Below are 23,224 nucleotides of genomic sequence, written 5' to 3' on the forward strand. Positions count from 1 at the left end.
CAGTAACAATATATGAGACTGTGTGAAGAGGCTTTTCAGCTCCTGTATACCTCACAGCCACCCACACAATCACGCACAATGCAAACGATAAAGAGACACTTATGAATCATGTCGATACACTTCATCAACCCACTTTCATCTCTTTTTACTCACACTGATCTGCTTTTGTTTTCAGGTCCAATACAAGAAGGAATACGAGAAGGCAAAAGCGCAATGTGACTACAACACGCTCCCCGCCACAGAGAATCCTCTACTGAGACAGCTCAGATATGCCGGCACCATCCTCAGTGATGTAGGTGTCAGAAGAGCCTTATGTAGAGTTGTTTCAAAGAAAGATAACAAATGATTGCATAGCTGGTCTCTATAAGTTTGTTTCTTGTGTAGACAGAGAGTCTGCTTGCATATATTTGACAGTTACTGTTGTTAGACAATAGAATATGGTGTTTGACATGCAGTTCCTTTTAGTAGATTGACATATTAGTGGTGTTAATTAAATCATCTGGAAGTCACATTCAGTACCCTCTTACACTCAGTTAACTAAAAAAGATTTAATTATATCAAGTTGTCAGTTTTGTTTACATTTTTTTTGTAGTTAGCTTCTGAGTGTGTCATCGACTTTGTGTACTTTACCATATGAACAGATTATTTATGCAACTGTTCAAGTATTTTCGAGTCTTTGTTGCGATTTGTTTGGGATTTTCTGCTCATTATTTGTTTGTTATCTTCTTTGCAGAAAGTATATAAATCTAGCTATGAGAAATCCCGTGGTTTCAGCATCAACTACTGTGACACGCCCAAGTTTCAGATGGACTCTGTACTTAAGAAGTTCAATGATGTAAGAATGCTCAATGAATTTAAAGACTTTCTATTGATATAAGCCAAAACAATTTTTTTAAATACATAAATTTTGATTCACGTTTTTAGGCACATTACAAAGATAAGTATGAAAATGAGGTGAAGGGCCACTACATTGGCAGCTATGAAGACCTCTATATGCTTCACTGCCAGAAAGTCGAGGAAATGAAGAGCGAGGTATGTGATTGTGCAGTTTCCTACATTGAATTACTGGATTAAAAATGTATTTTATTTTTCATTATAACTGTCCTCACTATTTGCATTTTTTTTTTGTCTCACAGCAATCATATAAAGCTGAATACGAAGACATAAAAACTCGATGCTTCTTCCCTCAAACTATTACGCCTGAATACGAAGTCACGAAGAAGCTTCAGAAGTGTACTGATGTGAGCAGCTGCTCCTAATAAAATACTTCTTTGTTGTAGAATATATTCACATTAATATTCTTTTAGTATATGTATATATGTATGAAACACTTTTTTTCCTTGCTTATGGTTTTCAGAATGTTTACCGTCAGCATCCAAACACAGTGAAATTCACACAAGTGATGGACTCGCCAGTTATGGTTCAAGCCGCCATCAACGCCAAACAGCTAAGTGACGTGCGTATCGTTTTTAGACCATTTCCTCTTGCTGTTGAATCAAAATGTATTATAATTTAAATATGCACATTATTACTTCTAGTCTCATTGGATCATGACTGCAAGGTGATATAATAAAAACCAAACAATGTTACTGTCATTTTCATATCGTGAGTGATTAATTTGAGCTTGTGGTGAATGTAATTATTTTCCATGTTGCCCATTTATTGATTGAAACTGCTGCAATCATCAGCTAATGCTGTAGATCAAATTCTCGTCGATATGGAGATCACCTTTAAATGTGCCCAATCATCCATGTAGCCCAGCTGTCTTTGTATGGGCACCATGGAAACTGGAGAGCCATTTCTCTGTAGTATAAATAGAAACAAGCACTCAGTTGGCCCAGAATAAACCCTGTGATCAGAGAGGGGCTGGGGAGGCAGGGAGAGGAGCAGTCGATAAGTCTCTGAGGGAGTCCGGCTAATGCACGACTGCCCTCCACTGACAGAAAATAAAATAACACTTAACTAAACATCTGTTTTAAAAGTACTCTACCCTAAACTGAGCTGTACCGTAGGGAAGAGAAAGAAAGAAGGAAATTAAAAGTGTTTTGAAATGAAACATAATGTTTTCACTGTGTTCTTTTTGCAGTTGAACTACAAGGCAAAGTACGAGGAAACAAAGTTCAAGTGTAGTCTGCCCCCAGACTATCCCTTCTTCATCCAGTCCAGAGTTAACGCTTTTAACCTCAGTGATGTAAGTAACTGCTGATATCATGCTCATGCTTTCAGCTTTCATTTGGAATAAACTTTAAATTTCCCAAATGCAATATTTTTCTTCTTTGCAGAATTGTTATAAGTACGACTGGGAGAAATCTAAAGCTAAAAAGTTTGATATCAAGGGCGATACCATCTCGATCCTGGCTGCCCGTGCTCACACAAACATTGCCAGTGATGTAAGTATGCTACAGTATTTCAGCCTTTATGGTTTTCCAGCATTTTTTTGCTTACTTTGTATTTCTGTACTTTTAGTGCTGAACCCATGATAATGTTTTGTGCATCCTCGCAGGTTAAGTACAAAAAGGAGTATGAGAAGAACAAGGGGCAGATGGTTGGAGCGCTCAGCATTAATGACGATCCAAAGATCTTGCACTCCGTTCACGTGGCCAAAATCCAGAGTGATGTGAGTCATTTGCTCAGTTTCACAAAAATCTGTTACATTTCCCTGAATATCAATTTATTAGAGCAGAGAAAAAAAAGCACACCTGAACAATCTCTTCCTGACATCTTCACAGCGTGAATATAAGAAGGACTATGAAAAGATAAAGACCAAGTACCATGCACCACTGGACATGATGTCCGTCACCTTGGCCAAGAAGTCCCAGGCGATCGCCAGCATGGCTGGATACAAGCGCATCAACCCCAACTTCTTCCTGCCTTATGACAGCGTGCTGCTGGACCTGGCCAAGAAAGCCAACATCATCCAGAGTGACGTAAGTACAGACTCACTTCACAAGGTCTTACTGCTGACAGTTAGGTTTTCGGTTTTAATCATGATATTGAAACTTGTTCTTACATAGGAGGTTAAAATATGTATTCACAAACAACAACATTTTGTTGTTGTTTTTGTTTTGTTTTTCTGCATCAAAGAATGAGTACAAGTCTGACTACAACAGCTACACCAAGGGTAGCCCATGGATCCCCTATGGCTCCATAGATGTGGAGAGGGCGAAGAATGCTGCTGGGGTCCTCAATGAGGTAAGTGCTCAACAGGATTGCATTAGTCTTCAGTTACATACTTTCCTCCGATTTAAAACTGCACAATTGACATTAATAAAGGAAATATCTGATAGCTTTGATTTACTTATCTTCCTCAGAAAAAATACAGACAACACCCAGACACCATCCCTTTCACGCCAATTGATGACCACCCCGTCATGATGCAGGCCAAAGTCAACCAGCTTCAGAGGAGCGATGTGAGTCCCTTTTCACGTTCTCTGTTAATTCTGAGTGAGAAGAATCCCTCTGCACTTTTAGATCACTTTTAAGAAGAGTTTTTTTGTTTTTACTTCATTTCTGACCTCGCGGCCTACTGTCCTTATAGCTGTTCTACAAGAGAGGTCTCGAGGAGATCCATCAGAAGTACTCTCTGCCTCCTGATGTCCCTGAGTTCCTTCAGGCCAAGTGCAATGCCTACAACATCAGCAAGGTGATGCATACAAATACAGAGATTGAGAGATTGCATGTTTTTAATTATATAAACCAAGTATTTTCTCATAGGAATTTTGAGTACATAAGGATTCATTAGCTACTATTGTAGATACTGTAGGTTCAACAGTGTGTGTGTGTAAATATGTTATAGATCAATGCCTCTATCGGCATTCATGTTTTGTTGTTTATATCTGTAATTTCAGAACTACTACAAGCTCGCCTGGCAGGAGATAATTGCTAAAGGTTATGACATGAAGCCGGATGCTATCTCTGTTATCGCTGCCAAAGCTGCCAGACATGCTGCCAGTGATGTAAGTTTTAATAAAGACTGAAGAGGCATGCTCAAGCTCCATTTTAATATGCCAAATGTGCTGTACTTCTTTATGCATCACACGATCGTTCAAATTTTTTAAATAGATAATTAGAGATGCTATATGTGATTTAACTCCTAGGTCCAGTATAAAAAGGCCTATGAGAAGGCCAGAGGCCACCATGTTGGCTTCCGCAGCATCCAGGACGATCCTCTGCTGGTTCACTACATGCAGGTGGCCAAAATGCAGAGCAACAGGAACTACACGAAGGACTACCACAAGTCCAAGCTGAAGTATCACACCCCAGTGGACATGATGAGTCTTGCTCACGCCAAACATGCCTCAAAAGTGCAGACCTTTACAGGCTACAAGAAGCACCACCATAACTACTGTCTTCTGCCTGACTCTATGAGTCTGGACCTTGCTCGCACCATGAACTACAACGCCAGCAATGTAAGTTTTAATTGTCCCTTCAGAGGTATTTTTGACGTAATGTGGGCAAATACATTTTTGTTTGTCTTAAAGTTGTTATTTGATCTAATGATAGTTATTTTACGTCTCTTACTTTCCAGTTCAACTACAAACTGGATTATGAGACCTCAGTCAAGGGAATTGGTTGGGTTCCTCTTGGTTCCGTGGAGGTGGAAAAAGTCAAGGCAGCAGGAGCAGCTATGGAAGAGAAGAAGTACCGGCAGCACCCTGCCACTCTCAAATTCACCAGCACCACTGACTCCATGAGCATGGAGCTGGCTAAGACCAATGCCAAGATCATGAATATGGTGAGGAGGACGAACAAGAATAACTCCCTGATTTCTTCTAATGTAAAGCTGATAATTGTAGTGTATGATTGCCTTTTAAGAATAGATGTAAATCTGTCTTTTCATTGTAATTCTGCAGAAAGAATATAAAGCCAGCGGAGAGAAGTTCAAGCACACCTACCATCTCCCTGCTGATGTCCCTGAATTGATGCAAGCCAGATACAATGCTGTCAACATCAGCCAGGTTAGTTGCAGATTAATGTATAATATTTTCCAGCCTTTATTCCTTTATAAAATATATACAGAAATAAAATTGGTACTATATTTGTAAAATAACAAATGATCTGTTTATTTAGAATCATTACACCTATGCTCATCGTCAAGATGTGCTCAAAGGACATCACGTGAAGGAAGATGCCATTTCCATTGTTGCAGCAAAATCTTCCAGAGACATTGCCAGTAATGTAAGTTGTGAATATGTTGTTGTGATTAATAGTAATCAAATGTTACTGTATTCAACAATGTTATTCATAATACCTTTTTCTTTTTTTTAAATAGTACAAGTACAAGCTGGCCTATGAGAAGGCCAGAGGCCACCATGTTGGCTTCCGCAGCATCCAGGACGATCCTCTGCTGGTTCACTACATGCAGGTGGCCAAGATGCAGAGCAACAAGAACTACATGAAGGACTACCACAAATCCAAGCTGAAGTATCACACCCCAGTGGACATGATGAGCGTGGTGCAAGCCAAGCAGGCCTCAAAAGTGCAGACTATGATTGGATATAGAAAGATACCTCACAACTTCATGCTTCTTCCTGACAGCATACACTTGCAGCTGTGTCGCAGCATGATGGAGATTCAGAGTGATGTATGTTCTCACTTTTTTCACCTTCATATTACCATGGTGTAATTCAAGCATCAGTATATATCTACATTAAATCCTTCTATACGTGTGTTTTTATCTGTACGTCCACAGAATGTCTACAAGTCCGATTACAACAGCTTCAGTAAAGGTACAGGATGGGTCCCTATTGGTTCCGTGGAAGTTGAGAAAGCCAAGGTTGCTAAAGCTGCCCTGGATGAAAGAAGCTACCGGCAGCATCCAAGCACTTTCAAATTTACAAGCAAGACCGATGGCATGCACATGGCTCTGGCTCTGGCCAACTCGAAGACGATGGACAATGTAAGAGTGCCCTCTCTTTATAGAAGATGCAATGCTTTTTCATCTCCTGAAATAGGTGGAAATATTGACCAAAGGTTATTTCTATGTATCCTCTCGAAACTAACCGTTCTTTTTTCTTCCCACTAGGCTGTATACAGATCTTCTGGCGAGAAGTTCATGCACACCTACAATCTGCCAGCCGACTGCCCTGAGTTCCTCCAGGCTAAATTCAATGCTCAGACCATGAGTGAGGTGAGAGAACTGATTATTTTAATGTAAAATTTTAAAGCCACATATGAAAGTCAAAGGAATATGACTTGCCTGAAATTACATATATACACATTACATATACATGACATATACACACATCATCAACAGCATCATCTGTGCACACAACATTGTTGTAACACTTTGCTGTTTGTTTGCAGAGTCATTACAAGCAGAAGTGGCTGGAAGACATTGCCAAGGGATACGACATGAAGCCTGATGCTATTTCTGTCTTGCATGCAAAGCATGGGAGACATATTGCCAGCAATGTATGTAATAAAAGGATATCTTAAATCTACCATAGAGTCTATTAAGCTCAACCGATTCCCTATATTGTTGAAACATAACTGTCTCATTTTCCTATTTCTTTTAGGTCCAATATAAAAAGGCCTATGAGAAGGCCAGAGGCCACCATGTTGGCTTCCGCAGCATCCAGGACGATCCTCTGCTGGTTCACTACATGCAGGTGGCCAAGATGCAGAGCAACAAGAACTACATGAAGGACTACCACAAGTCCAAGCTGAAGTATCACACCCCAGTGGACATGATGAGCGTGGTGCAAGCCAAGCAGGCCTCAAAAGTGCAGACTATGACTGGATATAGAACGATGCAGCACAGTTACGCGCTCCTCCCTGATGCCATGAACCTGGCGCTCGCTCGCACCATGAGCATCCAGGCTAGTGATGTGAGTTTGAAATGTGGAAACACCTGCAGTGATATACTCACAATCATTATCAACTTTATAGGCTCATACCATGAATAATCTTGGTATAATCTCTTGATATATGATGTCTTGCATTTCTTTTCAGTGTGACTACAAGTCTGACTGGAATAACTATGTCAGAGGTACTGGATGGGTCCCCATTGGTTCTATTGCAGTTGAAACTGCTAAAGTTGGTGGTGACATTCAGAGTGAGACCAAGTACCGCACTCATCCATCAAACTTCAAGTTCAGCAAACTGATGGACTCCATGGACATTGCTCTGGCTACTGCCAACAACCAGATCATGAACAAGGTGCAAGCTTTTTAAATTTACTCTGAAGTGCAGAGCTACAAAATGTGGTTAATAGTATTGTTCATAACCATCATAATTAATTTGTTTTCCTGATGTCTTCGTTTACAGCAAGCATACACCGCAGCGTGGGAGAAGGACAAACTGTCCGTCCATGTCATGCCAGATGCTCCAGAGATTGTCCTGGCCAAGGCTAATGCTCTAAACATGAGCAAGGTAAGGCACTACAAAATTCATATCAATAAAATCTACTGCTTATGCAGTCAGTAAATGCAAATATAACCTTTCCGTCACTGTCCAGAGTATATAATAACCTGAATTTATAATGTTTTCCCCAGAAACTTTACAAAGCCGGTGTTGTGGAGATGGCCAATAAGGGTCACAATCTAAAAGCTGACGCCATCTCCATTTTGGCTGCCAAGTCTGGTACCACTATTGCCAGTAATGTAAGTCGGAAATACATTCCTGTACCAAATCAAGACGTTAGTTTCCTACAGCCCATCACACATGGTAAACAAGTATTTTATTATCATTACAGTACAAGTACAAGCTGGCCTATGAGAAGGCCAGAGGCCACCATGTTGGCTTCCGCAGCATCCAGGACGATCCTCTGCTGGTTCACTACATGCAGGTGGCCAAGATGCAGAGCAACAGGAACTACACGAAGGACTACCACAAGTCCAAGCTGAAGTATCACACCCCAGTGGACATGATGAGCGTGGTGCAAGCCAAGCAGGCCTCAAAAGTGCAGACTATGACTGGATATAGAAAGATGCAGCACAGTTACGCGCTCCTCCCTGATGCCATGAACCTGGCGCTCGCTCGCACCATGAGCATCCAGGCTAGTGATGTGAGTTTGAAATGTGGAAACACCTGCAGTGATGTACTCACAATCATTATCAACTTTATAGGCTCATACCATGAATAATCTTGGTATAATCTCTTGATATATGATGTCTTGCATTTCTTTTCAGTGTGACTACAAGTCTGACTGGAATAACTATGTCAGAGGTACTGGATGGGTCCCCATTGGTTCTATTGCAGTTGAAACTGCTAAAGTTGGTGGTGACATTCAGAGTGAGACCAAGTACCGCACTCATCCATCAAACTTCAAGTTCAGCAAACTGATGGACTCCATGGACATTGCTCTGGCTACTGCCAACAACCAGATCATGAACAAGGTGCAAGCTTTTTAAATTTACTCTGAAGTGCAGAGCTACAAAATGTGGTTAATAGTATTGTTCATAACCATCATAATTAATTTGTTTTCCTGATGTCTTTGTTTACAGCAAGCATACACTGCAGCGTGGGAGAAGGACAAACTGTCCGTCCATGTCATGCCAGATGCTCCAGAGATTGTCCTGGCCAAGGCTAACGCTCTAAACATGAGCAAGGTAAGAGGAACCTTTTCAACTGATACATTAACTGCTTGTTATAGCCAATACTATACAGTGTTAATGATGATAGGTTTGTCAATTTAAATACTGCTTTATTTCACTCTTATCTTACTTTTATGTTTTCCTCAGAAACTTTACAAAGCCGGTGTTGTAGAGATGGCCAATAAAGGCTACAACCTCAAACCAGATGCCATCCAAATTGTGGCCGCCAAGTCTGGTACCACTATTGCCAGTAATGTAAGTTGTAAACCACTCCCTTCATGACAGCAATATTGATAATACATTTACTTAAATTCATATTGTGTCACAGTAAAGTCTCCGTGAACAACAAAATGTGTGTTTGCCATCACAGTACAAGTATAAGCTGGCCTATGAGAAGGCCAGAGGCCACCATGTTGGCTTACGCAGCGTCCAGGATGATCCTCTGCTGGTTCATTACATGGAAATCGCCAGACTGCAGAGCGACAAGAACTACAAGAAGGACTACCACAAGTCCAAGCTGAAGTACCACACCCCAGTGGACATGATGAGCGTTGTCCACGCCAAGCAGGCCTCTGCTGCTCAGACCATGACAGGATACAAACAGATTAACTCCCGCTACACTGTGATGCCCGATGCCATGAACCTGGAACTGGCTCGTAACATGCAGTTCATCGCCAGTGATGTATGAAGAAAACCCCACTCAATAATCTTAAACTTTAATTTATTTATTGGAACTTTTTTTAAGATTAAAAACCACAATTTCACATTAATATTGCCATTATTGTATGTAGCTTTGCTGCACTGATAAATAAGTCCTTCTTTTGTTGATGTTCAACCTCAGAACCAGTACAAGAGTGAGTACGATCACTACATTAAAGGAACAGGATGGATTCCTATCGGATCGTTGGATGTTGAGAAAGCAAAAACAGCCGGACTGGCCTTGAGTGAGCATCGTTACCGTCAGCATCCCAGCAACTTCAAATTCACCAAAGACATGCAGTCTATGGATGTGGTTCTGGCCACTGCCAACAACCAGATAATGGATAAGGTACTTGATGGGATTTATGATGAATTTGACAGAAATATCTTTTTTATTTATGTCTTTAAAATCCAATCAAAAACTATATTTTTTGTGTTGAGAAATCCTACTTGCAAGCCTGGGAAAAGGACAAGACTTCGATCCACATCATGCCTGATGCAATGGACATTGTTCTGGCCAAAGGAAACAAGATAAACTACAGTGAGGTACAGTGGGATACTTTAATTTTACTTTTTTTTTTTCCAGATCTGTCTTGATTCGTAATCAGAAAATGTGGGCCAACACTTAGAGATTCTGACAAAGCGGAAGGGGATACACAAATTAAAATTTTCATTTGAAGTAGACAATTGTACATTTTCTTTCTCTCATTAGAAACGGTACAAATTGGATAATGAGCTGTCCAAGAAGAAGGGCCACAATGTTCGTGCTGATGCCATTGCAGTCAAGGCTGCCAAATCCTCCACTGCTATTGCCAGTGATGTAAGTAACTGTGTGTGTCTCTATACAATCTGCTGTACATGTCATTTCTTGTGATTTGTCCCCAAACCCGAGTTCGGTGATCTAAACTCTCACGTTTGCTTTCTGTAGTACAAGTACAAGACAGGATACCGTAAGCAGGTGGGTCACCACATAGGAGCTCGCAGCATCCAGGACGACCCTCTGCTCATGCTGGCTCTGAACTCAGCCAAGATCGCCAGTGATTTTCTGTACAAGAAGGACTTCAACAAGTCCAAGACCAAGTTCAACCTGCCAGTGGACATGATGGCCTTCGAGCTGGCCAAGAAGAACCAAATTCAGGTCAACCACGCCAACTACATCACCCGCCTGCACAACTGGACCTGCCTGCCGGACTCCAACGACGTCCGCCAGGCCAGACATGCATACGACCTCCAGAGTGATGTAAGTCTGAATCCTTGCGTTTACACTGTGGAATGTTTTCCTTTGAATTAATCTATATTTAAAAAATTTGGGAAGATACACTATTTCAACACCCTAAACCTTTTTCTTTTTTCCCCAGGCTGTTTACAAGGAGGAGCTGAAGACGCTGCAGGGTATTGGATGGGTGCCTATAGGTTCACTGGATGTTGAGAAGGCGAAGAAAGCCGGAGAGATACTGAGTGACAATCTGTATCGTAAGCACCCGAGCAATTACAAGTTCAAAATCACTACTGAAGACATGCCCATGGTGCTGGCTAAGGCCAATGCCCAGGTTATGAACCAGGTATGACTTTATCAATTATGTCTATCTAATATTTCATAGATCTTCTTATTTATCATTTGTATTTTTACAACACGTGTTTATGATCATTTTGTTCAGTTCTTAAAAAACATAATGAGGCAGATAACAAAACAACTCTTAAAATAAACATATCATAACATCAGTCGATCAGTTCATAACATTTGATTTAACCTTATTGAATATATGAGTGTAATAATATTAGTTTCACCATGAAAATGGTTCCTAATATATTGAAAGAACAAGCACTGAAGAATATAATCACATCATCTGCATAGTCATATAGCACATGTTTACTTTATCTGATGTTTATACTTAAATATTTGTGTAGCTCTTACACTTGAACTGAAAGGTTCAATGATCAGTGCAAACAATAATGGTGATAAAGAACAACTTTGTGTTGTGCTTCTACTTAAAGAAAGGACATCTGAATGAGGCCTAGTTGTGATAGCTGCTATTTTAAACTTTTTATACAGTAAAGTTTTAATCCATTTGATATACTGTAACTGCCTGAGCTCAACCTGAATGTGTATGAAACTGAGGGAAAGTTCCAGCTGACTGTCCAGACATGTCTCTGTGTAACTAGATTCAGTTTAATTGATTAAATGCAGCAGTTGTCATCTAGTCAGCAGAAATATTTCTGAGAGATCAGCATTAATTTAATCATGAATACGTGCCAATGCAACTTTTTAAATGTTTTTTTATTTTTTTTATTTAACTTTTACAGCATGCTTACATTCAAGCTTGGGAGAAGGACAAGACTACCATCCATATCATGCCTGATGCCATGGACATTCAGCTGGCCAAAGCAAACAAACCCAACTACAGTGTGGTGAGTCTTTCTCAAACACCCTTTTACAAGTGAAGTTGTTGCCACAGCCTTTGAAACAACATACTTCATAATATATTTTTTAGAAGATGCTTTAACTTCCTTTTTGTATTTTCTCCTCTATGCAGAAAATGTACAAGCAAGCAAATGAAGAGGCCAAAAAGAAGGGATATGACCTACGTAACGATGCCATTTCCATTATTGCTGCAAAGGCTTGGAGGGATATTGCCAGCGACGTAAAATAATTTAATTTACACTTTTTGCAAATAATATTTCCTCTGAGAATGTTAAAGATCCATGATTACATTTTTAATGTTTCCCAGAACTGATCTTCAGCAAAGTTTAAAAACAATGTTGTGCTTGATATTAATGCTTTACTATACCCTTAATATATTGATGAGATGTTTTGTTCTTCGTTTGAAGTACAAGTACAAGACAGGATACCGTAAGCAGGTGGGTCACCACATCGGAGCTCGCAGCGTCCAGGACGACCCTCTGCTCATGCTGGCTCTGAACTCAGCCAAGATCGCCAGTGATTTTCTGTACAAGAAGGACTTCAACAAGTCCAAGACCAAGTTCAACCTGCCAGTGGACATGATGGCCTTTGAGCTGGCCAAGAAGAACCAAATTCAGGTCAACCACGCCAACTATATCACCCGCCTGCACAACTGGACCTGCCTGCCGGACTCCAACGACGTCCGCCAGGCCAGACATGCATACGACCTCCAGAGTGACGTGAGTATAATTCTTTTTAAATTTATATTGTTGGAAGTTATCATGTCAATGAATGTATATTGTTTTATTTATGAGACAACTTACGGTGGTGCAGTGGTTAGCACTGTCACCTCACAGCAAAAAAGGTTCTGGGTTCGAATCCGGTCCTGGGCCTTTCTGTGCGGAGTTTGCATGTTCTCTCTGTGCTTGCGTGGGTTCTCTCCGGGTTCTCCGGCTTCCTCCCATCATCCAAAAACATGCACCTCAGGTCAGGTTACCTGGCGCCGCGCCAGTGGCAGCCTGCTGCAGCAGCTCCCCCCTGAGAAGCCCCCCTGCTGTAGCGAAGAAATTTCCCCTCAGGGATTAATAAAGTGTACAAAAACAAAAATCAAAAATAATCATTTTGTTGTTTTCTCAGGCTGTTTACAAGGAGGAGCTGAAGACGCTGCAGGGTATTGGATGGGTGCCTATAGGTTCACTGGATGTTGAGAAGGCGAAGAAAGCCGGTGAGATCCTGAGTGACAATCTGTATCGTAAGCACCCGAGCAACTACAAGTTCAAAATCACTACTGAAGACATGCCCATGGTGCTGGCTAAGGCCAATGCTCAGGTTATGAACCAGGTATGAAATCATCCATCCTCAATGTGCTGTTAGCCGTAAATGACACAAAATAACTTTGTTCGACTACTTATACTGGAATAATAGAAAATTCTTCTCTTATAAAAATGCATTACTCTGTGGTTTATAATTTAAATAACCTCTCTCATTTTGTCCACGTCTGCAGAAAGCATATTGTGAAAACTGGGAGAATGTGAAGACAAAGATCCATATCATGCCTGATGCAATGGACATACTCCTAGCCAAAGCAAACAATGTCAACTTCAGTGTGGTAAGTAAAGAATTATACTATTCATAACGCCTAATCAGCTTTTGTATATGAATTAATTTTAACAAGGGTCTGGTCACATGGTTAACATCAATATTGCCACATTTCTAAAGATGTTTTATAATACAGTACAATTCTATCAAGGTGAATGATGCATATGAAATTATGTACAACCCCATTTCCAAAAATGTTTGGACACTGTATGAAATGTAAATCAAAACAGAATGCGATGATTTGCAAATCATATAAACCCATACTTAATTTGAAATAGATCAAAGGCAACATTTTAAATGTTGAAATGGAAAACTTGTAATGTTTTATTGAAAATATATGCTCATTTTGAATATGATGCCAGAAACACGTCTCAAAAAAGTTAGAACAGAGGCAACAAAAGACTGAAAAAGTTGTGTAACGTTAAAAGAAAAACCTGATGGAACATCTCAACTAATTTGGTTAATTGTTAACAGGTCAGTAACATGACTCAGTATAAAAACAGCATTCCAGAGAGAAATAGCGTTTTAGCAGAGAAGATGTGGAGGGGTTCACCACTAGAATCACCACGTTGAGGAACAAAATCATGTTCCTCAGGGTAAAATTACAAAGAATTTGTGGATTTCATCATTTATGGTACATAGTATCATTAAAAAGATTCAGAGAATCCAGAGAAATCTCGGTATGCAAGGGACAGGGAAGAAAACCATTATTAGATGGCTGTGATCTTCAGGCCCTCAGGCAGCACTGCATTAAAAACAGACACAATTCTGTCGTGAAAACCACTGCATGGGCTCAGGAACACTTCTGAAAAACATTGTCTGTGAACACAGTTCATTGCTGCAACCACAAATGCTGGTTAAACTCTACCATGCAAAGAAGAAACCAGATATAAACATGATCCAGAAAACCATCGCCTTCTCTGGGCCCGAGCTCATTTAAGATGGACTGAGGTGAAGTGGAAAACTGTCCTGAAGTCTGACAAATCAAAATTTGTAATTCTTTTTGGAAATCATGGATGCTGCATCCTCTGGGCTAAAGAGGAGAGGGATCATCCAGATGGTTATCAGTGCGCAGTTCAAAAACCAGCATCCATGATGGTATGTGGGTGCATTAGTGCACATGGCATCGGTAGCTGCACATTTGGGAAGGGTGCATGAATGCTACACAGGTTTTGGAGCAACATATGCCGCCATCCAGGCAGTGTCTTTCAGGGAAGGTCTTGCTTATTTCAGCAAAACAATGTCAAACTGCGTTCTGCATAAAGAGCAACTGGCCACAGCAACACCAAAACTGGCCTCCCTGCAGTCCAGACCAGTCACCCATTTCAAAGATTTGGTGCATCATGAAAAGAAAAATACAACAAAGGCAGACCCTGAACCGTTGAGCAGCTGAAATCATATATCAGGCAAGAATGGGACATTTCACTTGCAAAACTCCAGAAACTGGACTCTTCAGTTACCAAACATTTACAGAGTGTTGTAAAAAGAAGTGATGGAAAACAGTTGTAAACATACCCCTGTCCCAACTTTTTTGAGATGTGTTGCTGGCATCAAATTCAAAATAAGAACATATTTTCTATAAAACAAAATAATTTCTCATTTTCAACATTTGATATGTTGTCTCTTTTCTATTTGCAATTAAATATTGGTTTATATGATTTGCAAATATTTGCATTGCGTCTTTATTTACATCTACACAGCGTCCCAATGCTTTTGTAAACAGGGTTGTATAAGACAGTCAACTAAATGTTCAGTGAAATGAACTGTGTTGCACTACATCCAACAAACTCTTCATGTATAACACAAAAACCTGAAAAACTTACTTTTTCGGACAGTTAGCCTTTAATCATCAGTGCAGAAAACTGACTTTAATGGTATATTATGATAATATCTGACCTCAAGTTAAATAAGTACGAACTTCACCCCTTCACACTTGAGATAGAAAAGTTTGTATATTTAACACCTACGGGATGTTTGTGATCACTTTCAGAAAAAGTACAAACAGGCAAATGAAGATGCCAAGAAGAAGGGCTACGATCTGCGCAACGATGCTATTTCCATCATCGCAGCCAGGGCTACCAGGGACATTGCCAGTGATGTAAGCTGCTGGATTTCACCGATTATAAACAGTAACTCTAAGTTTATCACTTAACCTGTAAATATGAAACTTTATTGACTTAACTTTTTTTCCTCAGTACAAGTACAAGACAGGATACCGTAAGCAGGTGGGGCACCACATCGGAGCTCGCAGCGTCCAGGACGACCCTCTGCTCATGCTGGCTCTGAACTCAGCCAAGATCGCCAGTGATTTTCTGTACAAGAAGGACTTCAACAAGTCCAAGACCAAGTTCAACCTGCCAGTGGACATGATGGCCTTTGAGCTGGCCAAGAAGAACCAAATTCAGGTCAACCACGCCAACTACATCACCCGCCTGCACAACTGGACCTGCCTGCCGGACTCCAATGACGTCCGCCAGGCCAGACATGCATACGACCTCCAGAGTGATGTAAGTCTGAATCCTTGCGTTTAAACTGTGGAATGTTTTCCTTTTAATTAATCTATATTTAAAAAATTTGGGAAGATACACTATTTCAACACCCTAAACCTTTTTCTTTTTTCCCCAGGCTGTTTACAAGGAGGAGCTGAAGACGCTGCAGGGTATTGGATGGGTGCCTATAGGTTCACTGGATGTTGAGAAGGCGAAGAAAGCCGGTGAGATCCTGAGTGACAATCTGTATCGTAAGCACCCGAGCAACTACAAGTTCAAAATCACTACTGAAGACATGCCCATGGTGCTGGCTAAGGCCAATGCTCAGGTTATGAACCAGGTATGAAAAATCACATTCAAAGAACTCTTATCGACTGTATACAAATATGGTATGAAAGGAATTTTTGATAAAGAATTAATACTGGCATAGTTCAAAATGTAAATACATTCTCATTTTGTTTGTTTCTGTGACTGCAGAAAGCATACATTGAAGTCTGGGAGAAGGATAAGACAAAGATCCATGTCATGCCTGATGCAATGGATGTTCTTCTAGCCAAAGCAAACAATGTCAACTACAGCTTGGTATGTGAATAATAACCAGCCACAGTGTACAAATGTATGTATTTCCTTCAATGATCAGTTTATATACCTCATATCTGTGTTTGTTTACAGAAAAAGTACAAACAGGCAAATGAAGATGCCAAGAAGAAGGGCTACGATCTGCGCAACGATGCTATTTCCATCATCGCAGCCAGGGCTACCAGGGACATTGCCAGTGATGTAAGCTGCTGGATTTCACCGATTATAAACAGTAACTCTAAGTTTATCACTTAACCTGTAAATATGAAACTTTATTGACTTAACTTTTTTTCCTCAGTACAAGTACAAGACAGGATACCGTAAGCAGGTGGGTCACCACATCGGAGCTCGCAGCGTCCAGGACGACCCTCTGCTCATGCTGGCTCTGAACTCAGCCAAGATCGCCAGTGATTTTCTGTACAAGAAGGACTTCAACAAGTCCAAGACCAAGTTCAACCTGCCAGTGGACATGATGGCCTTTGAGCTGGCCAAGAAGAACCAAATTCAGGTCAACCACGCCAACTACATCACCCGCCTGCACAACTGGACCTGCCTGCCGGACTCCAACGACGTCCGCCAGGCCAGACATGCATACGACCTCCAGAGTGATGTAAGTCTGAATCCTTGCGTTTAAACTGTGGAACGTTTTCCTTTTAATTAATCTATATTTAAAAAATTTGGGAAGATACACTATTTCAACACCCTAAACCTTTTTCCTTTTTCCCCAGGCTGTTTACAAGGAGGAGCTGAAGACGCTGCAGGGTATTGGATGGGTGCCTATAGGTTCACTGGATGTTGAGAAGGCGAAGAAAGCCGGTGAGATCCTGAGTGACAATCTGTATCGTAAGCACCCGAGCAACTACAAGTTCAAAATCACTACTGAAGACATGCCCATGGTGCTGGCTAAGGCCAATGCTCAGGTTATGAACCAGGTATGAAATCATCCATCCTCAATGTGCTGTTAGCCGTAAATGACACAAAATCATTTTGTTCGACTACTTGTACTGGAATAATAGAAAATTATTCTCTTATAAAAATGCATTACTCTGTGGTTTATAATTTAAATAACCTCTCTCATTTTGTCCACGTCTGCAGAAAGCATATTGTGAAAACTGGGAGAATGTGAAGACAAAGATTTCACTCTGGTTGCGTCTTGAGTCAATAGCATCAATTAACACTGTGATTATTTTTGTTTTGTTTCAGCGTCTCTACATCGAGGCATGGGAGAACGACAAGACTAAGCTGCACATTAAAGCTGACACTCCTGAGATCATCCTCTCTCAACAAAATGCGATCAACATGAGTAGGGTTAGTGTACTTCCTTCTACACATGATCAGAAGATATTTTAATGTTTCAATGTTTTAACCATTTACAGTCATTTGCACAGAATTCAGAAACCTCTCTTTGGCAGTCGTGTTCACATATGAACCACCTCAAGCCTCATTCAGATTACACACACTTGAAGTACCAGCCAGATGAGATTTTTACAGTGGATTTCTATGAATGAGGTCCCTTGATTGAAGCCCTATCGCAAACCCTACCAGCCTATAATTAGCCTTTACAACATGTAATTAGATTCCACTTGCAGGACTCTTGTTTGTTAAAGCCGTCAAAAGTATTTATATATGTCTTATTTTGCAGAAACAATACAGAGAAGGATTTGAAGCCACCATCAAAAAAGGCTATTTCCTTCCTGTGGATGCAATCTCGGTCAAGTCTGCAAAGGCCGGCAGGGACATCATCAGTGACGTGAGTGATGCATACTGTACCATGTTTCTGTGTAAAGGATTCACACTGATATAATGTGTTCTAGTTGTTCAAACAAACCATTTTCTTCTGATTTAATCAGTACAAGTACAAGACAGGATACCGTAAGCAGGTCGGCCACCACATCGGCGCTCGCTGCGTGCAGGACGACCCTCTGATCATGCTGGCTCTGAACTCAGCCAAGATCGCCAGTGATGCTCTGTACAAGAAGGACTTCAACAAGTCCAAGACGAAGTTCCACCTGCCAGTGGACATGCTCAATATTGAGCTGGCCAAGAAATGCCAGATTCAGGTCAACCACGCCAACTACATCACCCGCCTGCACAACTGGACCTGCCTGCCGGACTCCAACGACGTCCGCCAGGCCAGGAAAGCCTACGATCTCCAGAGCGATGTGAGCCCTTCTCTGACATATTCAATGTCTTGGTCCATCTGACTGTTCTTGTGTTGTTTTTTTTATGTTACATTAATTAGGTTTTTTTTCCCACTAGGCTGTATACAAAGCTGACTTGGAGGAGATTGTAGGCGTCGGATGGATCCCCATCGGTTCACTGGATGTGTTGAAGGCCAAACATGCTGGAAAAATTCTCAGCGATCGTCTCTACAAGCAGAGACCAGAAACACTGAAATATAAGTCTGACATGAATGCCATGCCCATGGTCCTAGCCAAAGCAAATGCTGAAATTATCAATAAGGTAAAGAATATCATATTTGTCTTTTTGTTTTCCAGTTCATTTATTCAATCTTTTCCTGGTGAGTACAAATTGTGTTTTTTTCTTTTTCTGTTTCCCAACACAGAAAAACTACATTGCTGCTTGGGAGGCTGAAAAGATTAAGACTCATGTGACCCCTGACCTGCCTGAGCTGGTGCTTGCCAAAGCTAATGCTGCCAACATCAGCAGGGTATGTTTGGTCTGTTTTGGTCAAATCTAGTTTATACATTCCTATTTCATATTATAATTAATCAATTGACATTTCTTTTCTCAGAAACTGTACAGGGAAGCTGTTGAGGAGATCTTCAGAAAGGGCTACGACCTCAAGAGCGACGCTGTCGCTGTTGTTGCTGCCAAACATGGAAGAAATATCATCAGTGATGTATGTAACATATAATTAAAGGCTTTCTGTCTCTTGTTTTTGACATGTGCTTGTATTTAATACTTCACTCTTTCTCTCTGCACAGTACAAGTACAAGACGGGTTACCGTAGGCAGGTCGGTCATCACATCGGAGCCCTCAGTGTCCAGGACGACCCTCTGATCGTGCTGGCTCTGAACTCAGGCAAGATCGCCAGTGATTTTCTGTACAAGAAGGACTTCAACAAGTCCAAGACCAAGTTTCACCTGCCAGTGGACATGCTCAATCTTGAGCTGGCCAAGAAATGCCAGAAACAAGTCAATGACTTCAACTACAGAACTCATCTGCACAACTGGACCTGTCTGCCAGACTCCACCGATGTGGTGCAGGCCAGAAAGGCTTACGACCTGCAGAGTGATGTAAATATTAAAACCTTCTCATACTAGATTTGCTAAACACTGTTTTCATAGTTGTTTCTTAAAAAGAAAAATTATGTGTGACTCCCCTTTGCTCCTCCTGGTAGGCTGTGTACCAAGCTGACATGGAATGGATCAGGGGAATGGGATGGGTGCCCATCGGGTCGATCGATGTGGAGAAAGCCAAGAAAGCAGGAGAGATTCTGAGCGAGAGGAAGTACCGTCAGCCTCCCACCAACTTCAAGTTCACTGTCAAGACTAGTGACATGCCATATGCCCTCGCTCAGGCCAATGCCGAGGTCATGAACAAGGTACAGATGGCAGATCTTATTTACAGTTGTCTCAGTGGGTGGAAGGACTCTAAGAAAAATGATACCAAATTCCTCACTAAAAAGTGTGACTCCAAAAAAATAACTTTTTGTTTGTTTTACAATAATGCTTTGTGACTTATATGAAGTCCCTTTTCATAAATTATGTATTTATAATTATAATTAATATTTGATTATATGTTCCTGTTTACAGAAAGCATACATTGCTGCCTGGGAGAAGGACAAGACCGACATTCACGTAATGCCTGATACCCCAGAGATCATCCTGGCAAAGCAGAATAAACTCAACACCAGTCTGGTAATGTAGTGTCTCTTCACGTTGCTGTATAACAAATCTGTACATTATTATCTTATCAGGAATTGTTAACTTGTTTAATACATCGTAATACATTACTGTAGTCTAGTATGAAGGTAATTGTCTTCTTCACAATTACTGTATTTTGTATTATGATAAAAATCACTTAGTGTATATAACACCCTAACAGCCTCATTCTTGTTTCCCCAGAAATATTACAAGGAAGGTTTTATGGACACCATTAATAAGGGCTACTACCTTCCCAAGGATGCAATTTCTGTTCTATCAGCCAGGGCCTCCAGAGACATCGTCAGTGATGTAAGTTTGTATCCTTTCTTTAAAAAATTATCATATTTCCTTCTCTTTTGATTTTACAAGCTGCATTCCCACGACAATTTTTTATCATCATGGCACGAAACTGATCGAAATATTTCTACTCCAATTTTCAGTACAAATACAAAGCTGGTTTCCGTAAGCAGTGCGGCCATCACATCGGCGCCCTCAGCGTTAACGATGACCCGTTGTGTTTGTTGGCCGCTCATGCAGCCAAGATCTCCAGTGACAACATTTATAAGAAGGACTTCAACAAGAACAAGACCAAGTTCCACCTGCCAGTGGACATGCTGACAATTGAACTGGCCAAGAAGTGTCAGATACAAGTCAACGACTTCAACTACAGGACTCACTTACACCAGTGGACGTGCCTGCCAGACTCCAACGATGTGGTTCAGGCCAGAAAAGTCTACGACTTGCAGAGTGATGTAAGTACATAAGTAAGGGAGGGCTTTTTGGAGTGTGTTGTTTGTTCTTTTCTTGTGCTTATTGATACACTAATCATACACCAAGCACCAAAACCATAATAAAACTGTTTTCTTGACTATTTAATGCTGTTAGAGGTTCACATGTATTCAGACATAAACCTAGATCTGTGTCTGATCAATTTAATGGAAGTACCTAATTCCATTTTGAGACAACCTGCAGTCAGAAAAAAATATGTAAAAACGACTTAAATATAACTGTATTTAGTGGGGTTAAAGCTGATATTTGTTTTTTAGGCCGTGTACAAAGCTGATATGGAGTGGTTGAGAGGATGCGGCTGGTCACCTCAGGACTCTGTGGATGTCGTCAAAGCTCGCCATGCCCAGACTATTATCAACGACCGCCTCTACCGCCAGCCACCAAGCACTGTCAAGTTCACCAGCGCTGTTGACCTCCCAGCTATTGTATTGTCCAAGCAAAATGCACACAACATCAGTGATGTGAGTAATAGCATCTTTTTTTTAAATGCAGCAAGTGAATTTCAAACTTATCAATGAATATTTTGTACAAATATCTGAAGTTAATCATGCTGTTTTCTTCTTTGTGACAGTGGAAATACAGGGAAGTCTGGGATCGAGAGAAGCTCAACTTTCATCTGCCACCTAACGCCCCTGGTTTTGAACTGTCCAAGGCCAATGCAATCAATATCAGCAATGTAAGTCTGTAATATTAAAAAAATAGTACCACAGTATTCACATAGTATAAATATGTTAAATGTTGATAAATATCACATTCAGTTAAAATAAAAATGTTTAAGTCATGTTTCTTGTTCCATGCAGAAACTGTACACAAAGTCATGGGATGACCAGAAGGCCAAAGGCTTCCATATCAAGGAGGATGCTATCTCTGTGCTTAAGGCTAAAGCCTCCAGAGATATCATTAGTGATGTAAGAAAAAAACATTCTCGCGTCAATAAATTATCTACTTGCTGAATTTTCATTCACCTTTTTTATCCTCTCCTTTAGTTCAAGTATAAGACAGGATACCGTAGGCAGGTCGGTCATCACATCGGAGCCCTCAGTGTCCAGGACGACCCTCTGATCGTGCTGGCTCTGAATTCAGGCAAGATCGCCAGTGATGTTCTGTACAAGAAGGACTTCAACAAGTCCAAGACCAAGTTCCACCTGCCAGTGGACATGCTCAATCTTGAGCTGGCCAAGAAATGCCAGAAACAAGTCAATGACTTCAACTACAGAACTCATCTGCATCAGTGGACCTGTCTGCCAGACTCCACTGATGTGGTGCAGGCCAGAAAGGCTTACGACCTCCAGAGTGATGTAGGTTCATAGGGGTGCACATGGATAGTATTAATTCACATACACTTACGTACGTTTACACGCCTTGGAAAAACATGAACAAATGTGCCTTCTTTGTTCCCTCAGGCCGTGTACAAAGCTGATATGGAGTGGATACGTGGATGTGGATGGTTCCCACATGAGTCTGTGGAGGTTATGAAGGTGAAGAATGCACAGGCGATCGTGTCTGAAGTAAGTTTAACACCTCATGTTGAGACACACACTTAAAAATGTCACATCTTATGAGGGTTGGTTTTTTTTTGGGGGGGGGGGGTTTATATTTAGTAAACTATGAATCACTTTTCTTACACATCTCTCTTGTTGTTCCACAGAACAAAGGCTACCGTGTCAAGTTGGATAATCAGAAGTTCATTGTTCCAATTGACAGAGTTGATTTGATCTGTGCCAAGAATGCTGCTGAAGTCCTCAATGAGGTGAGGATGACTCTCCTATTCAGATGCTGTTTTAAGTTTTTTCTTTAGAGATTCAGTGTCAGATTTTAGGTTTTTTTTTGGTAGCTGAATTTTTTATGTCCCATTCTGCTCTAGGCCAAATATCGTGAGGCCTGGCAAAAGGAGAAGACCAATTACACACTGTCGGACACTCCATCTCTGGCCACAGCCAGAGAGGTGGCTAAGAACGTTCACCCGGTAAGATGTGCTTCTAATGGGAGGAATTTGATTCATATTTCAACAATATACCTTATACCAATCTTTCCCCATCTTATTATTAGCTGGATAACTGACACATCATGAGAAACATATGATAAATGTGGCAATCTCTTTTAGAAACTGTACACCAAAGCATGGGACAAAATCAAAGCCACAGGGTACTTCATGCCTGGAGATGCTGTGCCAATCAAGCAGTGCATCCATACATCTAAAGTGCAGAGTCAGGTGAGTAATGGGTAAAAATCGCATCTGTT

General features: G+C 40.9%; 1 protein-coding gene across 2 annotated transcripts in view; it reads left to right on the top strand.

The window, feature by feature from the left end:
- The window catches only part of neb (nebulin), a 57,341-nt gene that overhangs the window by 9,298 nt on the left and 24,819 nt on the right, over positions 1-23,224 (top strand). For both annotated transcript variants that reach the window (XM_069722681.1, XM_069722682.1), the window contains exons 13-78: positions 176-292; positions 734-835; positions 925-1,032; positions 1,137-1,241; positions 1,358-1,456; positions 2,087-2,191; positions 2,283-2,390; positions 2,504-2,617; positions 2,730-2,927; positions 3,085-3,192; positions 3,312-3,410; positions 3,539-3,643; positions 3,849-3,956; positions 4,098-4,409; positions 4,529-4,735; positions 4,854-4,958; positions 5,071-5,178; positions 5,273-5,584; positions 5,693-5,899; positions 6,026-6,130; positions 6,307-6,414; positions 6,519-6,830; positions 6,955-7,161; positions 7,270-7,374; positions 7,497-7,604; positions 7,697-8,008; positions 8,133-8,339; positions 8,448-8,552; positions 8,685-8,792; positions 8,908-9,219; positions 9,379-9,585; positions 9,678-9,782; positions 9,949-10,056; positions 10,165-10,476; positions 10,595-10,798; positions 11,541-11,645; positions 11,771-11,878; positions 12,066-12,377; positions 12,775-12,978; positions 13,142-13,246; positions 15,227-15,334; positions 15,432-15,743; positions 15,862-16,065; positions 16,203-16,307; positions 16,398-16,505; positions 16,603-16,914; positions 17,033-17,236; positions 17,508-17,612; positions 17,947-18,054; positions 18,155-18,466; positions 18,564-18,767; positions 18,871-18,975; positions 19,060-19,167; positions 19,253-19,564; positions 19,669-19,872; positions 20,084-20,188; positions 20,396-20,503; positions 20,635-20,946; positions 21,241-21,444; positions 21,555-21,659; positions 21,784-21,891; positions 21,970-22,281; positions 22,387-22,491; positions 22,632-22,733; positions 22,848-22,949; positions 23,088-23,195. In XM_069722681.1, coding sequence (XP_069578782.1) covers positions 176-292; positions 734-835; positions 925-1,032; positions 1,137-1,241; positions 1,358-1,456; positions 2,087-2,191; positions 2,283-2,390; positions 2,504-2,617; positions 2,730-2,927; positions 3,085-3,192; positions 3,312-3,410; positions 3,539-3,643; positions 3,849-3,956; positions 4,098-4,409; positions 4,529-4,735; positions 4,854-4,958; positions 5,071-5,178; positions 5,273-5,584; positions 5,693-5,899; positions 6,026-6,130; positions 6,307-6,414; positions 6,519-6,830; positions 6,955-7,161; positions 7,270-7,374; positions 7,497-7,604; positions 7,697-8,008; positions 8,133-8,339; positions 8,448-8,552; positions 8,685-8,792; positions 8,908-9,219; positions 9,379-9,585; positions 9,678-9,782; positions 9,949-10,056; positions 10,165-10,476; positions 10,595-10,798; positions 11,541-11,645; positions 11,771-11,878; positions 12,066-12,377; positions 12,775-12,978; positions 13,142-13,246; positions 15,227-15,334; positions 15,432-15,743; positions 15,862-16,065; positions 16,203-16,307; positions 16,398-16,505; positions 16,603-16,914; positions 17,033-17,236; positions 17,508-17,612; positions 17,947-18,054; positions 18,155-18,466; positions 18,564-18,767; positions 18,871-18,975; positions 19,060-19,167; positions 19,253-19,564; positions 19,669-19,872; positions 20,084-20,188; positions 20,396-20,503; positions 20,635-20,946; positions 21,241-21,444; positions 21,555-21,659; positions 21,784-21,891; positions 21,970-22,281; positions 22,387-22,491; positions 22,632-22,733; positions 22,848-22,949; positions 23,088-23,195 — 10,968 coding nt within the window. The remainder of the gene's footprint in view (positions 1-175; positions 293-733; positions 836-924; positions 1,033-1,136; positions 1,242-1,357; positions 1,457-2,086; positions 2,192-2,282; positions 2,391-2,503; positions 2,618-2,729; positions 2,928-3,084; positions 3,193-3,311; positions 3,411-3,538; positions 3,644-3,848; positions 3,957-4,097; positions 4,410-4,528; positions 4,736-4,853; positions 4,959-5,070; positions 5,179-5,272; positions 5,585-5,692; positions 5,900-6,025; positions 6,131-6,306; positions 6,415-6,518; positions 6,831-6,954; positions 7,162-7,269; positions 7,375-7,496; positions 7,605-7,696; positions 8,009-8,132; positions 8,340-8,447; positions 8,553-8,684; positions 8,793-8,907; positions 9,220-9,378; positions 9,586-9,677; positions 9,783-9,948; positions 10,057-10,164; positions 10,477-10,594; positions 10,799-11,540; positions 11,646-11,770; positions 11,879-12,065; positions 12,378-12,774; positions 12,979-13,141; positions 13,247-15,226; positions 15,335-15,431; positions 15,744-15,861; positions 16,066-16,202; positions 16,308-16,397; positions 16,506-16,602; positions 16,915-17,032; positions 17,237-17,507; positions 17,613-17,946; positions 18,055-18,154; positions 18,467-18,563; positions 18,768-18,870; positions 18,976-19,059; positions 19,168-19,252; positions 19,565-19,668; positions 19,873-20,083; positions 20,189-20,395; positions 20,504-20,634; positions 20,947-21,240; positions 21,445-21,554; positions 21,660-21,783; positions 21,892-21,969; positions 22,282-22,386; positions 22,492-22,631; positions 22,734-22,847; positions 22,950-23,087; positions 23,196-23,224) is intronic.

Source organism: Brachyistius frenatus, unplaced genomic scaffold (genome assembly GCF_029030835.1).
Source record: "Brachyistius frenatus isolate BFR_SWC_R1_liver_20210118 unplaced genomic scaffold, ASM2903083v1 Contig_300, whole genome shotgun sequence".
NCBI lineage: Eukaryota > Metazoa > Chordata > Actinopteri > Embiotocidae > Brachyistius > Brachyistius frenatus.